Here is a 21,064-nt window from a genome sequence, read left to right as displayed (position 1 = left end):
TTTTTTAAAATTTTTTTTAAAAAAAATTTGTATTTTTTGACTTCACGTGAGGTCAAACAACGGCAGATTTATTGTATTTTTTCTTTTCTGAATCCTCATTCATGTCTTTGGCCTGTTTTCAGTCTAAAAGACCTTTTTACATTTAGGTTTAGCAAATATGAAATCTCTGTGTTTGTAGATGAAAATGGTTGAGTAGCAGCGAGTTTACATATTTCAACATGATAGGGTAAAAAAGATAGGAACTTTGCCTGGGTTCATGGCTTGCAGTGCATATTTTTTCCCCTTTTTTCTGTTTGTTTTGGACTTCACGGTGCTCTTGAATGCAAAAGGGGTTTAACTTTTTACACAGCCAACTCTGAGACTCTTTCCCTTGGTGGTCAAGATAACGGTATTATTCTTTATGATTTCAAGGAAAAAAGATTCCAGATCTCCTTGAACAGCAACTGGATGGGAATGGACAGAACGTGGAAGAGTTAGCATCTTACAGGGCAGGATGATAGTGGAGAAAATCCAGCTAAGCAGTTTGCCAGATCAGCGTTCTCTCCCTGTTGCCAGTGAGCAGAGAAATGTGCATATTATAGGATGCAAATATCCCAGAGAACATTAAGGACAGTAAATGAATTCCAATCTGGGAATGTGACAAGGCATTACTTAGGATTCAATGATTCATATTTCCATTTTTAAAACAAATGTTAATTCAAAAGGTCACATTCTGCAGAATAGATAAACAAGATTATACTGTATTGTACAGCACAGGGAAAAATATGTAAGATCTTGTGGTAGCTCATAGTGAAAAAAAAAATGTGACAATGAATATATACATGTTCATGTATGACTGAAAAATTGTGCTCTACACTAGAATTTGACACAACATTGTAAAATAACTATTACTCAATAAAAAATGTAAAAAAAAAAAGATATGCAAAAGGTCACGTTCATTACTAAAGGCTCTCCATTAATCCCTCTTCTTTAAACGGAGGAAATAAAAGAACAGAGCTCCTCTCTGCCTGTCTTGTGATAAAGAAACGCTGAGCTTCAGACACGCAGGTGTATGATTGTCAGTGTGTTGCGTGAGGCGCCATATCGTGGTGGAATTTTTCTTCCTGCCTTTCACCCACTTCATTTTTCAGACCACACTGGGGACGATGACTTACCCAAGGTGGGGACTGAGCTGAATGTTAATTTATAATAGCCTTCTATGATGGACCACCTCAGTCAAATCCCCAGATGACTTCTGTCCCCAGCCCACGATCCATCCCCACTTCACATCACTGGCTCCTTTGGAGCCTTTCCCACACAACTTACGGCAGTTTTCTCGAGCAAGATGGATGATTTCGCAAGGCTGTGAGAAAGATGGAGAAAGAGAGGAAACGGTATTTAATTTGAAGCATATCTCTCCTCACCCTCGTGACTTAGAAATGCCATATGGATGTTATCAGTGCCTATCTTAAGCTTCTGAATCCACAAAAGGAAACCCAAAAGTTCTTACAGCAGATGGAACTCCCCAGAAGTTATCATTCTAGATCCAGTGGATATTTTAAAATATTTGTAGCATTTTATATACAATAGAGTGCCCATTTGATTAGAGACAGGCAGATGAGGGGACCTCTTTTTTTTTTCCCCCTGAAGGAATCAAATCTGCTTTTGAAGAAGTTGAGTTCCAGGAATCTCAGCACAGAAGGCAGAGGAGTGCCTTCAAGTCTTGGAGCTGTGTATTAGTGATTCCTGTGACACTTCTTTAGAATGGCGGCCAAAACCCTCCAACCCCAACACCTCCCCTGGAATTCTGCTTCGTCCTCTCAATGCTGTTCTTCCCTCGACCTCACCACTTCTGGCTTCTCAAGTGCCCCAAGATCTGCCCCCGCCTCCCCCATAGGTACCTTGCTCCTGGGAGATGAAAAATCATCGTAACTTTTGAGACTGGTTCCAGGTGGACCATAAGACAGAGTGGTCTGTAGTACACTATGTGTTGACTTATAAATACTTTATAAGCAATTTTTGAAGTTACAAAAAGGCTTTCTTTCTTTCTTTTTTTTTTTTTTTTTTTTTTTTTTGCACAGGGCTAGTAGCCTCAAAGTCTTTCATTTTACGTCAACTAGTGTTACTTTAAAATATCCAGATTTAGACTCTTATTCTACACTTTAAATTATTTAAGATATTATTTCAGCATTTAAAATATTATTCTGCTCCTTTTATTTGATTTGGTCATACCCTACCAGAGCAAAGTCTGTAAACTAAGAACTTGTAAAAGAAGAAACTAAGGAACCTTTACAGAGTTCTATTTTGTGAAAGTGGAAAACTGTGTTCTGAAAATAATCAAGTCTAGAATTAAAATCTTCACATACCGTCATATCTGCCAAACCTTGGGGGCCCTTGATGCCCTGGAAGGAACAGAAATGGGTTCAAAATGCAAGATTCTGGAATTCCAATACAGTACAGTGAAGATGGGATCCAATTAAATTTAAAAGCTTTTGCACAGCTAAGGAGCCCATCAACAAAACTAAAAGACAACCTACAGAATGGGAGAGAATATTTGCAAATGATGTGACCAACGAGGGACTAATTTCCAAAATATACAAACAGCTCATACACCTTAATATCAAAGAAACAAGCAACCCAATCCAAAAATGGGCAGAAGACCTAAATAGACATCTCTCCAAAGAAAACATCCAGATGGCCAACAAGCACATGAAAAGATGCCCAACATCACTAATTGTTGGAGAAATGCAAATCAAAACTACAATGAGGTGTCACCTCACACCCGTCAGAATGGCCATCATTAAGAAGTCTACAAATGATAAATACTGGAGAGGCTGTGGAGAAAAAGGAACCCTCCTACACTGTTGGTGGGAATGTAAACTAATGCAGCCACTATGGAAAGCAGTATGGAGATTCCTTAAAAAACTAAAAATAGATCTACCATATGATCCAGCAATCCCACTCCTGGGTACATATCCGGAGAAAAATATAACTCAAAAAGACACATGCACCCCAATGTTCATAGCAGCACTATTTACAATACCCAAGACATGGAAACAACCCAAATGTCCATCGACAGATGACTGGATAAAGAAGCTGTGGTATATTTATACAATGAAATACTACTCAGCCATAAAAAAGAATAAAATAATGCCATTTGTAGCAACATGGATGGACCTGGAGAGCGTCATACCAAGTAAAGTAAGCCAGAAAGAAAAAGAAAAATGCCATGTGATAAAGCTGATATGTGGAATCTAAAAAAAAAAAAAAAAAAAAAAGACACAAATGAACTTATCTACAAAACAGGAACAGATTTCTGGACATAGAAAACAAACTTATGGTTACCAGCAGGTAAAGAGGGTGGGAAGAGATAAATTGGGAATTCAAAAATTGCACCTCTTGGAAAGCGATGGAAATGTTAGCTACCTTGATTGTGGTTGTGGTTTCTTGGGTGTCTACATCTATCAAAATTCATCAAACTGTACGTCTGAAATGTGTGCAGTTTACTGTACAGGAACCACACCACAATAAAGGTGTTAAAAAAAAGTTGGCAAGAGAGTTTGAGAAGGTTCACCGTGTTACACAGAACACCTTCTGCATCACTCCTGGGCCTGGAGTTCTGTCTGACTCCTTAGGAAGGAGTCAGAGTGTCTAGGAGATGAGTCCCAAACCCTGGAGTGCAGGATGCCCAGGGAGATGGTACATAAAGACTCCTAGAAGACCATTTATTTAAAGACCAAGCCACAGTCTGGGACAAATTCAGGAAAGGACCATTCAAGACCCCAGGACCATTTATAGGCAGCTCTCAGGTAGACCCCAGTCCTCCCATCCTTTCTCCTCCGGCCACCCCCCACCACTCTATCTACTCCCTAGTGTCGCACGAGCCTTCAGAACAGAGCCACCTGACCCCAGCCACTCTAGGAGTCTTAAGATCTTTGTTCTTATTTGGACTCTGCAAGGTAGTCATCTGTGACTTCCAGCCACTCGTTAAAATCTTCTCAGCTTTTCTTTCCTCATCTGTGAAATGGGCATGAGTGGTCCTTCCGCTTTTAAGATGTTTTTATTCTACTTTTAAGATTTCAGCTGCACCCCTCCGGTAAACCCCAAACTGCAGTGAAACCACCTGGTCCAGCCCCCGGCCACCTCACCATCCCATCCTCCATGAACGATGGCCTAGCCTCTTAGGACGAGATATGGGGTGAAACAACAACAGCCTTGAGACTTTCCTTTCAGACCAAGTACCTTCCAGGGAATTTTAGAAAGCTCTGTGGGCTTGCAACATCGTCCGTTCAGGTAAGATTATATAAATGTCAGATTTTGTTAGGAGTTCTTTCTGGTTTTTGCATAATTATTGTTATGCATCTGGATTACATGGATAAACTCATTCTCTAGTGAGTTTTACAAATTGTTTTTTGTATATTTAGACAGATTAATAGATCTCCACCCAACAGTGTAAATCAACTGTAATTCAATAAATTTAAAAATAAATAAATCTCCAGCCACTCTAAAATCTTCCCCACATTAAGTCAAAATATCTATACTTAATAAGTACCATACTGTGTAAGGACTTGAGGCTAATGTCCTCTAAAGCAAATCTGACCCACTCCCTATGGAGCTCCAACTGTGCATTTGAAACGTTCATTTCTTCTTAGAGATGCCTCTTGTCAAATCCTTATTTGTTTTTACAGAAAGGTTGAAAATAAAAGAAAGAAGAAGTCCACGTTACCACTGGTCCTGGAGGGCCTGGGTCTCCTGGAGTTCCAACAAACCCAGGAAGTCCAGCATTCCCCTAAAAAGGAGCAAAACCAGAGGAATAAGCCGCTGCCCCCACCATGAACACAACGTGATTAAAACCAACAGACCTGCTCTGGGATTCCAAGGTGTCATATATCTAAGGTCCAGTGAGGCTGCTATGGACCAGTCAGTTTATGAACCGTGATCAGTGGAGTGAGACCCAGAGGCTAGAAAGAGAAGGGAGTCTCTTTGAGGGAATCTTCTCAATCCCCCTACATACCTGACCCCTGGCAACAGGTGTACACACACGCACGCACACACACACACACATCCGAACAGAGCCTTAAGTCGCTTCTCAATACTCCGCTGAGGCTCCAGGTCATGTAATTAAAAGATTGCAGGAAATGTGTATCGAGGGCCAGGCATCAGGAGAAAAGAAACTCCCCCATTACCTTCTGGTCTTCAGTGTCTCAGAAAAAGTATATGCTAACCACCGACTCACTGCCCGTCTTACAGGTATTTGAATGGATACAGCGTGATCTGCACGTAATTGGTGCTTTATCTTTTTTTAATTTTAAACAAGAGAGAGAAGTCCTTCCGAGCAGGGAGCAGGCTAATCCTAGCCAGCAGCAAGCCAGGTTAGGCGTAGATCAGATTTTTCTTTATGTCCTTGCCAGGATATGAAAACATCAATTACTGAGTGCCCAGAGGGTACACATCCTCTTTCCATTTCCCTTTTCTGCCCTGAACACTAGTCCATGGCCTTTTCCCAGAAGGCCTTCCTCTCTAATGTTTATCAGCTAAACAACCAAGGTTTTAGATATCTACAGGGTTACCCTTCCCAAAAAGAGCTGCCAATGATTGCGGCTCTTTAAGACTGACTCTTCCGAACCTAACGGAATGGGCTTTTCCTGGTAGATTCTCTAAACAGCACGGTGAAAACATGACTGAGAGTCCACCAAGATGGCAGCCGCATTCTTGACAGTCTAATCTGGAAGAGTCTAGTCCTTGGAAGAATCTTAAAAAAAAAACGGTAATGCTTGCCTTGCAGTTAAAGCGATACACTTCCAAATGATGTCCAGATTTACCAAAGACAGCGGTGCCCCCAACTTTGGTTTTTTAAGGTTGATATTGCATAACTGAACCTCCAACTTCAATTTCCTGTCGTTATGGTTTGGTGAGCTGCATTTGCCTTCAGAAGACGAAGGACAGCGGGACTAAGTAGGGAGTGACCAAGGAAGGTGCAGGATGTCCTGAGGAGGACACGGGCTTCCTGCTAAGAAGTCCATTAACCCAGTGGAAGTACATTCCTGTGAGGAAAGTGTCATGATGTGACCTTCTGTGGGTTTGGGGACATTCCCTTGGTTCTTACCCTCTTCCCTCTGATTCCTTTTGCCCCCTTTTCTCCTTGGGGGCCTGGATCACCATCTTCTCCCTTAAAAGAATCAAAAGTAGGACCTTGAGTGTAAAGAAAAATAACAAGTGCAAACAAATGACACATTCTGCATACCGGAGTGCCAGGAGCTTAAAGATATCTTCTTACTTGTGCACCAGGGTAGCCAGGAAATCCAGGTTCACCCTAGTGTCAGAAATGAGATAAGGTCTTATTTAGTGTCATGTGATTAAGATCTTTCTTTGACATTCCTTGGGGGGGAAAAAAGAAGAAACTATCATTGGAAATAGACTCAAAATAGGTGCCAGAAAAAAAAAAAAAAACTATCACACAATTGTTTTCTTGAGTTACTCCCAAATGGCTATATTGTATTTCAATTATCCAGTGTAATTGAGTTTTACAAATTCTTCCTCCCTCCTTGATAATGAAACTTTCCTCTCAAGCATTTTTCAATCTATAGGTTTAAATAACCAGAGGGATGATCCAATGGAAACCAAAGGGAAGGGAAGGGCCACCACACCGACTGCTGGGAGGCAGGTGCTCACTGTCAGACCAAAGATGGACTACAAAGCAAGAATTCACTCAACAAATATTCACTTAGCACCTATTCTGTGCCAGGCACTCCTCTAGGCACCAGGAAGTCAGTGGTGAACAGACCAAAGACCCTGCTATCAGGGAACCGACCTGCTAGTGAGGAAGAGATACACAGTCTGTCAGGGGGAGCTCAGTGCTATTCCAGAAAAAGGACTAAGGAATAAAGAATGACACGGGTAGGGGCAAGGGGGTAACTATTTTATATAAGGAGGTCAGGCAAAACCTTTTTGTAAAGGTGGCATTTGGGTAAAGACCAGCATGAACTGAGGAAGCAAGCCAAGCAGATATCTGGGGAGAAGAGCATCCCGGGGGAGGAGAGAGGATGTGAAGACCGCGAAAAGGGCGTGAGCGTGTGCTGTGCTGGAGGAGCAGTGAAGCAGAATGAGGGGCGGGGGAGGGGCAGGAGGAGACCAAGTCGGAGAGCTCACGGAGGGGCCAGATGACGTGGAGTCTTGTAGGCCATGTAACAGTAGGGAAACTCTGAATGACATCAGAAGCCACAGCCGGGCTTGGAGTAAAAGAGTGACAGGATCTGACATGTGTTTAAAGGATGGCTCTGGTTCCTGCGAGGAGAGCTCACTAGAGGAGGCGGGGGCAGAAGCAGGGGGAACATGTAGGTGGCTACTGCCTTAATCCAGGTGGAAAATCACATTGGCTTGGCCCAGAGGGTGGCAACGGCGGTGGTGAGATGTGGTGCAATGCTGGACAGACTGTGAAGACAGACTCACCATTGTTTGTTGATGGATTAAGTGCAGCGGGTAAGAGAAAGAGACTTATTTAAGACGACAGAAGCATCTGTCTTGAGTAACTGGCAGGATGGAGTCTCCACTCCCTGAGATGAAGGACCGAGGTGCTTTATTTAGGAACACTGAGCGCAGCACCATGCATTCTGTCTGGGGAAGCTCAGGGGGGCATCCACATGGAGAAGACGGTGGTCTCAGAAAAGGAGTACAAATTGTCCAGAAGAGGGAAATGGGGAGGGACATCCCAAAGAGAAGCAAGAGTATTTGCAAAGGTAAGACACTGAGAAAGGGTCTGGCACACCCGGAGCTGGGGTGGGACCATCCGGCACAGGTGGAAGATGAGGTAAGGAGTTTGGTTTTTAAATAAGGGAGAAATAAAATCAGCTTTCATTTTTTAAGGAGGGAACTGTGGCAGCTACGAAATGTCATAAACAACCTATAGAAATGATTTCTGGCATATGCTTGGGTAATAACCCTTATTCTAGTAAAATAAAATAAAAACTCTGGTCCTTGGTTGAGAATTCTCTGAAAGGTAACCCTCACCTTTGTTCCTTTTCTTCCTGGATGTCCATATCCATCTGGGCCAGACAGACCCTAAGAAAATAATACACAATGAATTGTAGAGTCATCCAGATCAATAATTGGTCAATAAAATCATCTGAACGCAGATAAATCAGCAGTGCAAAGAGGCGGGGGGGGGGGCAGAATGGGCTTGGCAGAGGTTTATCCCACCTTTGTAGGATAAACATTAGACTGCCTCCCTAGGGTTAGGAGGTGATAAGGGTTTAAAACTTTGAAACACCATGAGATAAGTAAGCTTGTGTGTGTGTGCTTTAATTTTTAACCCCATCTTCAGCAAGATTCTGACCTCAGCAAGAGGCTACCTTGGTTGCAGGAAGCCAAATCATTGCACAAAAACTCCCCTTGAGCTAAACCTGCTTTCTTTGTAGGATAGAGTAACAACAGAAGAAGCTCCCAAACTGGTAAATCTCTAGGTATGAAGACAACTTTGGAGGGGGGAAAGATTAAGTGAGATTGTACATGGAAAGCATGATGTCAGGCACACAGAAAGTACTTGATAAGTGGCCCTGATTCTGCTGCTCACAGTGGCCGTAGTAACGGTGATGCTGGTGGGGGGTTAATGGTGGTGGTGATGGTGGCGGTGGAGGTGCAGGTGGTTCACGGTGGTAGTGGTGATGGTGATGATGGTGTTGTTGACAGTGGAGGCAGTGGGGAGGGAAATCAATGTGGTGATGTTCATGATTATGAAAACGTTGATCATACTGCTGGGATCTTAGCATCCGAACATACAGACAGTGAGCATTCCATAATAAAGAGTGAATTCAGAAGCCTTTGAGATATTTTTCGCTAAATGGACAAAGATGGCACCTACATCAAGTAGATCAACAAAGAAGAAAGATTTTAAAATTTTAAGCCATAAAAATCAGTGCTATAACTTAAGGAGGAAAATGTGAACTATTAGAAAAGAAAGAAAACAAGGTAAAGAAAATGGCCCAAAATAAATTATTTGCAGGGGGGAAAGGATGAAAATGAGATTCAGTTGCTGTTATTCCAGCTTCTCTCTGCAGACGGACATGCCGTGTCTCCAGCACTGGCAGCCCCAGGTGCCCAAACCGAGCATTTTGGAGATGTCCCCTCTGATGTGAAGCCTTCAAGAAAGGCATTGCTCCTCAGCTTGTCTGGCCCAGGGAGAGGTCAGGAGGCGAAAGTTGCATTGTTTTAAATCAGGATTCTTTATTAAGTTGAACAGTATTAAGGTCATCATCTGAGTTGAGCATAGATGCTAAACGTTATTTGCCACACTTGATAGTAATCCCATTCTTTCGTTCTTTTCTTTCCCTTTCCGCATTAAAGTTTAAGTTTCTTAGGCCTGTTTTTGTTTCCTCTCGTTGCTAACAACAGATGCAATTTCAGTGCTGAGTGCGGAACAAGAGCAGGTCCTCCGTGATGAAAGAAATCTCAGAAATGTGAGCTGCAGGAAAGACAACATTATGCCCTATCATAAAGCTAATTCCTGTGAGGCGGCGAATTGGAAAGAGTCACGAAATAACTAACTTACTCTCGTGTTTGGAGAGATGACTAAGGTATAAATGCATAGCCTGCAGACCATCCTTGGTCTCCAAAGCCTCTTAAAATTTAAGTCTGCAACTCTGATTGGCTGTCTTATTTATTTCTCTAGGGGAAAAATATTGTTTCCTTGAACATGTCTGTATTCCTAAAGGCTCAAATGCTCCTAAGACATCTTGGTCTTCCAAAGAGAAGAGGGTCCTTGGAACTTCCCTTTTCAACAACATGTGAGAAGGCAGGATAAATTCCAAAGCATCTTTGGATTCTTTGTTAATCTGAGGAGTTTGGGAATCTCTGGACTGAGTGGATTCACAACAGCTCTAGTGATGATCACATATATGTAACCCCAAATATTTATCAAGAATATTAGAATTTTGTGTGAAACAAGAACAAACAACAAACAATTCGATCAGGAATCCAAAACAGAGACTCTAGACTTACAGGTTGCCCTCTTGGTCCTTGTTGACCCAGTGGTCCTCTTTCTCCTGGAACACCACGCTCTCCCTTGTATGATGAAAGGTAAACACAAAAGTAATTTTCTGCTGTGAGTTCATGCAATGTTATTTCATTTTCCTCGGATATGTTGCAGTCACTCTTTTTAAGTCCTATTGGCATCATCCTACAGTCTAAGGTCAGTATCTTCCTCTAGACTTTGTTAAATACAGGTAACTAGCAAATCTAGGAAAGATTTTGGTGCTGAGAATTAGCAAGCCCAGGTACGCAGTGCCAGTTACAGAACTTCACATCACCATGGCTTTCTCTAGGGGCACGTGTATGACTCTATATTTGAGTCCTTATGTTTATCTATCTATTGCTGTGTCCTTGTCTAGTGATCTGTGTGACCCTCTATCTGTCCATCTTCCTGTATGTCTTGTCTATACATCTTCGCTTGTCTATATCCGCCTATCCAGCTGTGAGGTAATGGACAGTCAGTATCGTCGCCAACGGCATCAGACACTCATGCCAGAAGTGATCTCATAATTCATAGATGAGACCCCAAGCTGCAGTCAAGGAAAGGTGTGTTTTCTGACACTTACCTTCATTCCTCTTGGTCCGTCTTTTCCTTTGGAACCATTTGGCCCTGGAAGCCCAGCATTCCCCTGTAATGACACCACAACCCAAATGATCTGTAATGTTTTAGACAATTAATTTCATCTTCCAAAGTGCATCATACACACATGTAGCCTCTGAGCTGAGGGCTTGGGGCGGAGGAGCAGGGTGTTCTGTGCAAGAAGTCACCTCCCCCACATATCAAGAACGGGAGGGAAGATCTGGCTACCAGAGGGGAAGAACACCATCTGGTTAAGAGATTAGGAAGACAAATGCCTGGATTTTAGCCGCTCTGAATTAAAAATACGATCAAATGAGAATGAAAACAATACCATCGGTTATGAGGCTAGAGGTTTCCCGAACAAGAGAGAGGTGGCTCAGGCCTTCTTGGAGCTGCTGTTTGAGTCTCCAGGTACTCTAACCCCTGACTTACATCGTGCTGCTCAGGTGTTTCAAGCTCTCTCAAATACTCCTTCTGTAGGAAGCCGCGCCTGATCGCCTGCCTCAGTCTGATCTGACCCTTCCACGAGCCCCGGGAGACCGAGTGGGCGAGGCTCTCATCAGGCACCAGAAAGAAAGACCCAAGTGGGAGGCCAAGTCCAGCCACTTAAACGATCCAGATGAAAAGTCATTTCATCTCTTTGAGCCTCAGTTTCCTCATCTCTATAAAAGTAGGGTGATTTTAAGTAATGCTTCCTTGTATGATTGTGAGGAAGACGTTAGTCATTTACCCTCCTTTACACTACTGTTTTTCTCTTGCACTCTACATAAGGATAAGCCTGTGTCACACACCTTTGAGGCTCAAGCCCAGTCTCATTGATCAGTGTATTCCCCCAAACACCTAGAGTAGAAGGGGTACGGAGCTGGTGATCAAGGGCTACTTCCTTGAAACAGCTCTTTCTAGAAATTCCTGATGCCCACAGATCCCAGAACAAACGGGGTAGCCTTATGTTGTTTGCCCAGGAACACGCAGGTGCATGAACCGGCCCTTGGTAACGAGCAGCTATGTTGTAGCTGTCAGTCTCTCAAACCTACCTGAGCACCCGGTGAGCCTTTTTCTCCCAAAGTTCCTGGCGGTCCTTGCCTTCCTCTTGGTCCCTGGTCCACAGATGAAATTTAAATTCAACCAATTTTTATCGAGCGATTTCTTTTCCATGTACCCACAAGACCATCTTGGATGCCGATGGAGGCACAAATGAAGGTGCTCTGACCCACCATGATCTCATTCATCACACTTGAATCAAGCAGCCTCATCACCCTGAAGCACCCAACACGCTCCCACCAAACTCCCTCCATCGGGATGTGAGTCCTCAGTATCTACATTTTTAACCTCCTCTCCAGTTGAATCTGACACACACTAACATTTGCTTCTGTGTTTTAATTCACCCAACTAATTTTAAATCCTAAAAGGGGAATGAGAAGAGCTGTCAGGAAATTGATCTCCTTTGAAAAATCAACCTTTTCTTTCTCCATATAAAGGCTAAGGACAAGCCTTCACATTCTGATGTTATCAAGAGCCCAAACACATGGAAAAGTGGGCTAATCTCACTGTGCACCTTGCTGGGGGGTGTTCATTTTCTCCCCGATCTATTTTACTTTACTTACTTTACTGATTTCTTTTTGCCGCTTTAGATTTTCTCCCACTTTTCTGAGAGATGCTTTCCTCTGTGAAGGATTGACCGGGCTTCTCCATCCCTGGGTGAGGTTTTTTAATCACCATCCCATACCATCCGCAGTGGGAAGGTGAGAATCCAGGGGAGCTTTTACCGATTATCTCCCTCATGGTTCACAACATGACTTGCTCTCCTGTGTTCAGCCATACAATGAAGTGAACCCAAAGGAGAAGCCCAGGACACAACAGTGGTGGGGGGTCCACAGTTAAATTTGAATTGAGCCAGTGTTCAAGAGGAAAGCCGTAAGTATCTCTCAGCTCTTCCCCCCTAGGTTGTGGACACTATTTTCTACCATAAAATAAATACAGTCGCATCTCTAATTACACTCTGATTTGACCCAGCTCTTTCTTCAGTCCCTTTGTCAAGTGCAAAAACAGCAGAAACTTTCTTAAATGACCGTCTGACACTAATAGGATTTTTAACATTACGGAGAACGATTCAATGCGTTAGTAAAATTTGTTGTTGCCAAGTTCCTCCTTTTAAGGGTACTTGGAAATAATGTGGCTTAAAAAAAAATGTAGAAAGTGTCCCAGAAGGGTTTACAGAATGACAGATTTGGGTTATGCTTAGGAGATTTCAAAGGAACTGGTTGGAAGTTTAATTTCTGGTTATCACTCCATAGTTTACAAGGCCCCACTGGACTGAATCCTTCAGGGTGAAACCCTGGCCTTCATGGTCTAAATGACCCAGGCTGTTTGCAAAGTGCCCTGTGTATACTGGCTACTCAGTAAATACTCTGCTGATTTTTCCTGCCAAATTGATCCCAATTTTAAAGAATTAAATCCTATTTGAGTAATTTGCACTCACAGCTTCAGAGGCAGTAATTCAGAGCACAGGCTTCATAACTAGACTGCCTGCACCTGAACCCAGCCTCCATCACTTCCTAGCTGTGCGAGCTTGGCCAGTTTACCTCACTTCTCCAGCCCGCCCCCCTCCCCCGCCATTTCTCCCCTCTAAAACGAGGATGATAAAACCTCCCCACTGAAGGCTTCAATGAACTAAGTAAGACAAGTGCCTAGGGTCGTATCTAGGACACAACAAAAGCTCAATAAATATTAGCCATCGGGGTTTAGCCTCCCCAGAAAAGACGCTACACAATTTGCTTAGGGAGGCCCTGGCAGGGAGCATCCAAGAACGTTCCGATACATGTTAAATTCCTATCAGAGAAGTTAAAATTTCAAACAAATATTGCTGAGCACTAAAAGCAAGTTCACTGATACAACCTGTGAGCCTGGATGCCCAAGCTCTCCTGGGTAACCTTGTTCACCAGATTCTCCACGCATACCCTGTCGAAAGGAAGAAAACTCAGTGAGTTCTCCAGGCATCTTCAGCGTTCCTGTTGAAGGCAGCCTTCCCTGCAAGAGGTCACTTGAAAGCCACAAGAGAAAGGCAAAATGATCTGAAGGTCTGCACTCAGTCCTCTTAGGACACAGAATCAGGGAGGAGGTGGGGGAGGGGGTCCCACTTATTTGCTTAGGAAATTCTTACTGTCTTTTCCAGTCTCCTTCCGAACAGCTAGTTCTTTAAATATAAAAGCACTTTGTTTAAATAACCCAAACTCCCAATTTACGTAATAACAGTTCCTAAAAGCCCATCCATTCCTTTTAATTTCTAGATGGTCCCTGGTGTTAAGGACCTTTATCTCCTGTGAGGAAACTCAGAATGTCGAGCTCAGCAGCATGTGTGGCATTTGGGGACAAAGGCACACACAGCACACAAAGAAATAGCAGAAAACTGGTTTTAAAACCCTACAGATTCTTACAGCACTGAGCTAGCTCTCTAGGCACAGGGTGAGCTATTAAAATAATTCATCTGGTAACTGACTTAATTCCTCCCTCAAGTTAATATTTCCATTTCTACAGAGAAGATACATATTCCAAGATTGAGGATAATACCTGTTTTGTGACCAGTGCTGCCTTCTTTTTCACATTGCTCACTGTTGACTGGGTTACTGATTAGTCACAGATTTGCAAAGACAAGAAACCCTAAGCTCAGAACGAAGCAATACGTGGATCAATGACTTGTGCTTCTTAAGTTCTTTAAACCATTCAGATAAATTGGAAGCTCTTCTACTAATCATTCCTGTTAAATTGTTCTATTCTTCAAGAGTTGATTTCTAGATTCGTAAGTGTGAGTCACGTTTTAAAAGGCATGTAGCTAGACATTTTGAAATCGTTTGGAAGATGTGGGCCAATTTGCTCATCACATTAGTGACATTTGTAGTACAACAGATTGGAAAATGATGTGGCTCGGTACAGCAAAGGTCAGACTCTTTTACATTTATACTAGGGAAATCATTACAGCAAAGAAAAGCAAGAACAAAATAAAAGCCCCGTGATACAGCGTTTTCTTTTCATCACTGTCATATTTAAACAAATAGAAATTATCTAAATGTTCAACATTAGAATGGTTTAGTAAATCACTGTTCTTCAACAGAGTAGGATATAATGCATTAAAGTGATACTAGTAAGATTTGGAAACATAGAAAAGCAGAATATAAAATAGTATATACATTAAAAACAGCTCTTTATTATGTATGCAAATAAAGGAAACATACAAACAGGAAAATAATTGCAGGAGGGCGGTGGGTTTATGCACATTTAAAAAATTAATGATATTCTTAATTTTATCTTAAGTAACAGAAAGTTTTCCCTTATTGCCAAATAATCTGTGCATTGATTTGTTTGCCATAGTACAATTTTTTCCATAAATAAAATCTTATTTAAGATTTCATTTTATTATGCACCTTGCAAAAGCCAGCACATCTAATTTATACACAATAATGAACCATATTTTCCCAAGGTCAGGGGATACTGTAATCTGGAGTTCAGCACCTCTTTAAGCCACATTTTCCCAATAATACTGACTGATCTTTAGCAAGTTACAGCCTCAAAACATAAACGAGTCCTATGACCACGGCTCCAACACTGGGTTAACTAGCAAACCACTGACTTGTTGGATAAACCTAGTTCACTCTGGAACCTGCAAGTAGTTATAAATTTTCCTCTTATTAAAAACTCAAACTTCAATAGAAACAAGAACAAACAACTATAGTGATTCTTGAAAAGAGCAAAAAGTATAGGGATCCATCAAGATTATGACGCATTAAAGGGAGAGGTTTTCTATTAAAGATGGCCGTGGTCACACACTTTTCCCAGCTCCCAAAATGAACGATTGTTGTTCAAAGTCTGTCCCCAGAAGACAACAGTGCAGAGGCCCAGAGAACAATCAGCCAGGATTAGAGCAGGAGGACAGAGGGCTCAGGAAGGAGGAATCTAAGAAAAATAAACCTCACATGTTAGAAATATTGGGAGGTGAGCAGTTTTGTAGAAAAGCTTTATGATTAACTAGTAATAGGCACCTGGGGAGAGAGGGTGACTCAAGGAATACAAAAGTGACGGATAAATATCATTTACAGCTATTTGTGATGTTTATCAGTCATCATCTGAATGATGAATTGATTTGACCAAAAGTAGAGAAAATAAGTGTATTATAAGGATGAGTTGAGGGGAAGTGTATGGAAGTGATGGACAGGTTAAGAAAAATCTTTGTTCTCCATTAGAAGAATTCAATAGAAAAACATTCAAAATGGAAAACAAAGAAATAGCAAAGTAAGCAATCTGACTTTAAAATTATGCACAGGCTGAGCTCTGGTTCAAATTAAATAAAAAGGAAAGACATAGGAGATGGAGTTCAGTTTAGCAAACCAAAAATAACCAAGACCCAACTGGGCAGAGGACCCACGGCCGATGGCTAGTTAGATAAACCACACACAGGATCGCAAAAATATTAAATAATTCAAGAGTAGGAAATTCTTTCCACTGAGCCATTTAATTTCTCCAAAACTTAGCCTAGTCAAGTTGTAGTCTATTTCTTTCTGCCTTTTGGAAGCTAAAAACAATAGACTAAAATGATAGTTCAAGACATTATTTCACAAATGTTCAAACTGAATTAAAAGCATAAGAATCTATTTCAAGCCTCAACATTTTACGAGAAGTCATATTTTACTTGGTGTCGACAAAGCTTGTTTGCATTTTTGAGACTTGAAATTTCTCAATAGCCATGCTTTTCCAACATGTTTAGTTTGAAGACACAGGAGTCTCACCTTCTTTTGTACTGAGGAGGTCACTGCCCACCCACCACACACACACACACACGCGCGCGCGCTCAGCCATTCCCAGGCTCAGAGATGACATAAGTCAGTCTCTGACCTCTCCTCCATCCCTAAATCCTGAGAATGCTAGGAAGAAAAAAAATACCAGCAGAGCAGGACCAGACCACATTAGAGAGGAGTCCACATAACTCTCATTTTGAACAAAAATTTCCAAGAGCACCTTGATCTTTGGATTTGAACCCTATCTCCACCACTTACTTATTAGCTATGTGGTCTCTGACAACTAACTTCACTTTGCTAAACCTTTATTTCCTCTCTTATCCATAAAAAGTAACCAGTGATGGTCATAACTCCTGGGGTTGTAGAAAGGTTAAATGAGGTCATATAAATGAAGTGTTAGACAAATGCTTTGTAAAATATGATTCCCCTACAGAGATGCCCGACCCCACCCTCAGATAACCCTTCTTCGGAAATTGTAACCGCTTGGTCTTTTCTCTTTATTTAGTGACTATGAGACCCCCTTATGTACTTGTAGTAAGTCCCACTTCTTTAAATGAAAAAATCACTATTTCAGAGGTAAAAGCAATTCTTTAAGATGTTAGCTTATTTTCAATCTAGATGAACTGTTACAGCAGGTTGGGGAGGGAGCAGAGAGGAACCATATAAAGTTTCCCTTCTCGATGGAAACCTCTCAGGGATCACGCAGCCTCCATCAGCCCAACCAACACCTGCCTTGACCCCAGACAGAACTATTTACAGAAGCCATATGTGTGCAATAAGAAGTGACTCTTTCCAGAAAGCACTGACCTTCAATCCTGGCAGACCTTGTCTTCCTCTTGGACCCTAAGGATAGAAGGAAAGTGGAGACCTTAGAGAAGGAAACAAGCCTGTTTTCACCCCAGCCTCTCTCTCTCTCCCACAAAAGCAGATGAAATACATCCAACAAGTGGCTATACCTACCTGAGGGCCAACACTTCCAGTTCCCCCGTGAGGTCCATCAATGTTAGAACTTCCCTGACAAGAAAGAGGTAAAGAGATCTTTTTAGATGTCCACACACTTCTGGGTTTACCCTCTAGATATGGGCTGTCCCGCACAGAAACCACTAACTAGCCCCATGTGGCTCTTAAGTTTAAATTAATCTAAAGTAAGTTAAATTTAAAATTTAGTTCCTTAGTTACAGTAGGTACATTTCAAGTGTTCAATAACCACAGGTGGCTGGTGGCTACCATATTGGACAGCACAGATACAGAACAGTTCTGTGATCTAGAAAATTCTGTTGGTCAGCTTTCCTCTAGAAGCAAATGGATTTAATTTGGTGTTCTGAAATATCCACATTGTGGGCATTTTCTCCCCAGATTGTTTGCTGAACAATATCCAGCAAGGGTTCACCATGCTGGGACAGTAGTCATACATATTTGCCAAGAAGCAAGGTTTAATACTTGAAAAATGTGCAAAAGGAAACAGAAGAGTGGTCTCTGCACATGTGGAGTGATGGGTAGACCAGATGGTGCGAGGGGAGGCTATTCAGTCATGATGGGGACACTCCCTAGCACTCTCACCTCTTTAAGGTCTGAAGAGGGAAAATGAGTGGTGTCCAGAGAAAACCAAACTGAGTCCACATTTCAGGAGAATGGAAAAAAACATCTTGGGTCCCAAATAGGGATATTTTAGATAATTACTCAGTGAAGTTTCATGCTAACTCAGTAAGAATCCATAAATTGGCAAAGAATATGAAATACAGAAACATACAAAACAGAAACAAATTCGCAGACATAGTAAACAATTTTATGATTAATGGGGGAAAGAGGGTGGGAAGGGATAAATTTGGGAGTCTGAGATTTGCAAAGGTTAACCACCATATATGAAAATAGATTAAAAAACAAGTTTCTGCTATACAGCATAGGGAACTATATTCAATACCCTGTAATAACCTTTAATGAAAAAGAATATGAAAATGAATATATGTGTTATATACACATGACTGGGACATGATGCTGTACACCAGAAATCAATACATTGTAACTGACTGTACTTCAATTAAAAAAATTTTTTTAATACAGAAACAAAAACATTTTGTGAAAAGCTATTCTTCTAACTGTTACTTACAACAGATTAAATTCTGATACAATTTAAATATTCCATGAAGTGAGAGATGTGTTAATTACATTACAGTAGAAATGCTTATTGTAATCGTATAAAAACAATCAAAAACTGTATTTATCAAAAGTTTATAAAGTAGAAAAAAATTGTGCTATCATGTTGTTCTTTCCAAGTATGCTAAATTTTGTGAGTAAATAATTTATCCCAGATAAGGAGAAAGACAAAATGGTGATTCCTCATTTTTTTATATTGTTCTAGAACATTTCTTAATAAGCTCATGGGATCCTCATCTGAATGTCTCAGGGAGAGTAACTTTGCCATCAACAAGTTAGGAAGGTCTAGTAAGCTGATGGTTTTCTTAGTTACTGGAACTCCTGAATTTTTTCCTCTATGTTTTACATTTCTGTACTCTCAAATATCTGTGGTGTTACTTTTATAATTGGAATTTTTACAATAAAGTAGGTTTTATGAGGGAGAAGGCTTTAAGTAAAACACTCACAATTAGTCCAGATGTAATAAAGATTCTTTCTTAAAATGTTTATCATTTTCTCATTTCAACAGTAAATAATTTATTTGCAGCCAGAATAGTAAAAGAATTATTTGGGCAGATGCTAGAATCATTGGGTAAAAGATGGTTGGTAAATAAGAACTATGCAGTCTCAGGGTGTCATCTTCCAGATTAATCACTGGACAGAGGGAAAAGTATGTTCACAATGGATAAATCTGGTGGACACCATCTTAATCAAATGACAAAATTAATGGACCAATAATGAGAGAGACTGGCAGTGTCCCACCTGGTGCCTGAGAAGGGTCCAGCATTAATTAATCTCCTTTCACAAATGCTTAACCTGAATCTAGTCATGAGGAAACAATCAGGTAAATTCTAATTGAGGGATGTTGGTGTACTGGTCTAGATCATCAATGTCATGTGAACAAACAAATAACTGGGCAACAGTTGTGACCAAGACAATGAAATGCACCACATAATCCTTGACTGGGTCCGGGGACAACAATAAAAATAGCTGTAAAGGGCGTTACTGGGGCAAGTGTGGAAATCTGAATGTGGGCTGTATATTAGAAAATAATTTTGCATCGATATAAAAATTTTTCAAATGTGATGACTGTATTTTGCTTGTATAGGAGAATGCCTTTGTTCCAATTAGTCCTCAAATGACTCAGCAAAATATGTACATATATTACCCATGTATTTGTACAGAGAGACGTAAAGCGGGGTCAGTGGTAACAATTGGTGTTCGTTACACTTGTCTTGAAGCTACAACTTTTTCTGCAAGTTCAAAATTTTTCAAAATAAAAAGTTGGGGTAAAAAGTAGAACAGGTTCATCACAGACTATTTCAACAATTCAGAGAACAAGGTTAAAGATAATAAATGCACAACTTCTGGCTGTTTATCCTTCTAGGAAAAATAGATACAGATATCTTCTACCCATTTGGACCCCTTGTGGAATACAGAGTTTTATAATCTGGTTTTTTTCACTTAGTATCATACCATAAATGTTTTCCTTCTTAGAAATAGTCTTCTAAATTATTTTTCATGGCTTAATAATATTTTATCATGTTGGTACACCATCATTTATACGAACAATCCCTTTTCACTGAACACGTAAGCTTTGCAGTGATTAAAAATCACCACCTTGACCATCTTTGGAGTTAAAACCTTGTTTGATCCATGATACGCTTCTGGATAAATTTTTAGAGCTGGGAAGACTGGGTCAAAGGACATGCACATGTTAAGTCGTGGCAGGTACAGTTAGCGACCACGCAACAAACCCTCCCCTTTCTTCCTTGCTGACAAAAATCTCAGTTTTGTTTGGTGCAACAACACGCCCCACTCTAAGGGCTGAGTTACAACAGGTCTAGGCCAATCATGACAATCTCATCTCCTCTGTCAGAGACGTCCTTTCTCCGGCACTCTTAAAATGGGGTGAGGGTGGGTGGGGAGCCCAGGACCCAGCCAATGAGCCAAATGAGCTATAAACAGAGTATTTCTGGGAGTGCCCTGATGAAAGAAAGCCCCTCTCCTGCTGCCATTTCATGTAACAGTGGAGATGAAATCCTTAATGCCCAGCCCAAGAACCACACTGCAGATGGCACCCTGGAAAGAAGGAGCTGAGTCCCTGATGACATCACTGGGTTTTGATACACTGCTGAGCTCGTGTACCAAACCTGCCCCCACCTGGATTATCAAACACATTTATCAGCTAAAGCCTGCCAGTCAGGCTTTCTGTCACTTGCATATTAAAAAACACAAACAAAAAACAGCTGTTCTAACTGACATATGTTGACTGATTGCCTTCCACAAAGGTTGTATTGCTTTTCATTCTCCCGGAAGTGTGAAGCCATCACTGGTTTCCCATCCCTTCCCCAAATTCTAGGCATAGAATAAAGTTCCTCTGTGGTTTGAAAGACAGCTTCATCAGGGCCCCTTCTCCATCCAGATTACATTCAATCTGCTCTTTGGTAAAACCGAGGAAAGACTGACCCCTAAAGGGCTCTCTTCTCAAAGCACCTAACAGGCTAGGCCGTCAGCGTGCACCGGCTGCAGGCTTGTGTAACTGGCGGGAGGGACTTCCATC

The 21,064-nt window shown here is 41.4% G+C and overlaps 1 protein-coding gene across 6 annotated transcripts in view; it reads right to left on the bottom strand.

Moving 5' to 3' along the window:
* Positions 1 to 21,064, bottom strand: part of LOC105073877 (collagen alpha-4(VI) chain-like) — a 110,621-nt gene that overhangs the window by 22,095 nt on the left and 67,462 nt on the right. For all 6 annotated transcript variants that reach the window (XM_074372177.1, XM_074372179.1, XM_074372183.1 and 3 more), the window contains 12 exons: positions 17,329 to 17,382; positions 17,176 to 17,211; positions 13,478 to 13,540; positions 11,617 to 11,679; positions 10,569 to 10,631; positions 9,973 to 10,035; positions 7,987 to 8,037; positions 6,257 to 6,292; positions 6,086 to 6,148; positions 4,706 to 4,768; positions 2,346 to 2,381; positions 1,306 to 1,342 (listed from right to left, as the gene is read on the bottom strand). In XM_074372177.1, coding sequence (XP_074228278.1) covers positions 1,306 to 1,342; positions 2,346 to 2,381; positions 4,706 to 4,768; positions 6,086 to 6,148; positions 6,257 to 6,292; positions 7,987 to 8,037; positions 9,973 to 10,035; positions 10,569 to 10,631; positions 11,617 to 11,679; positions 13,478 to 13,540; positions 17,176 to 17,211; positions 17,329 to 17,382 — 628 coding nt within the window. The remainder of the gene's footprint in view (positions 1 to 1,305; positions 1,343 to 2,345; positions 2,382 to 4,705; positions 4,769 to 6,085; positions 6,149 to 6,256; positions 6,293 to 7,986; positions 8,038 to 9,972; positions 10,036 to 10,568; positions 10,632 to 11,616; positions 11,680 to 13,477; positions 13,541 to 17,175; positions 17,212 to 17,328; positions 17,383 to 21,064) is intronic.

Source organism: Camelus bactrianus, chromosome 1 (genome assembly GCF_048773025.1).
Source record: "Camelus bactrianus isolate YW-2024 breed Bactrian camel chromosome 1, ASM4877302v1, whole genome shotgun sequence".
Taxonomy (NCBI): Eukaryota; Metazoa; Chordata; class Mammalia; order Artiodactyla; family Camelidae; genus Camelus; species Camelus bactrianus.
The sequence above is the reverse complement of the archived record's forward strand: the minus strand, read 5'-3'. Positions and strand labels throughout refer to the sequence as shown.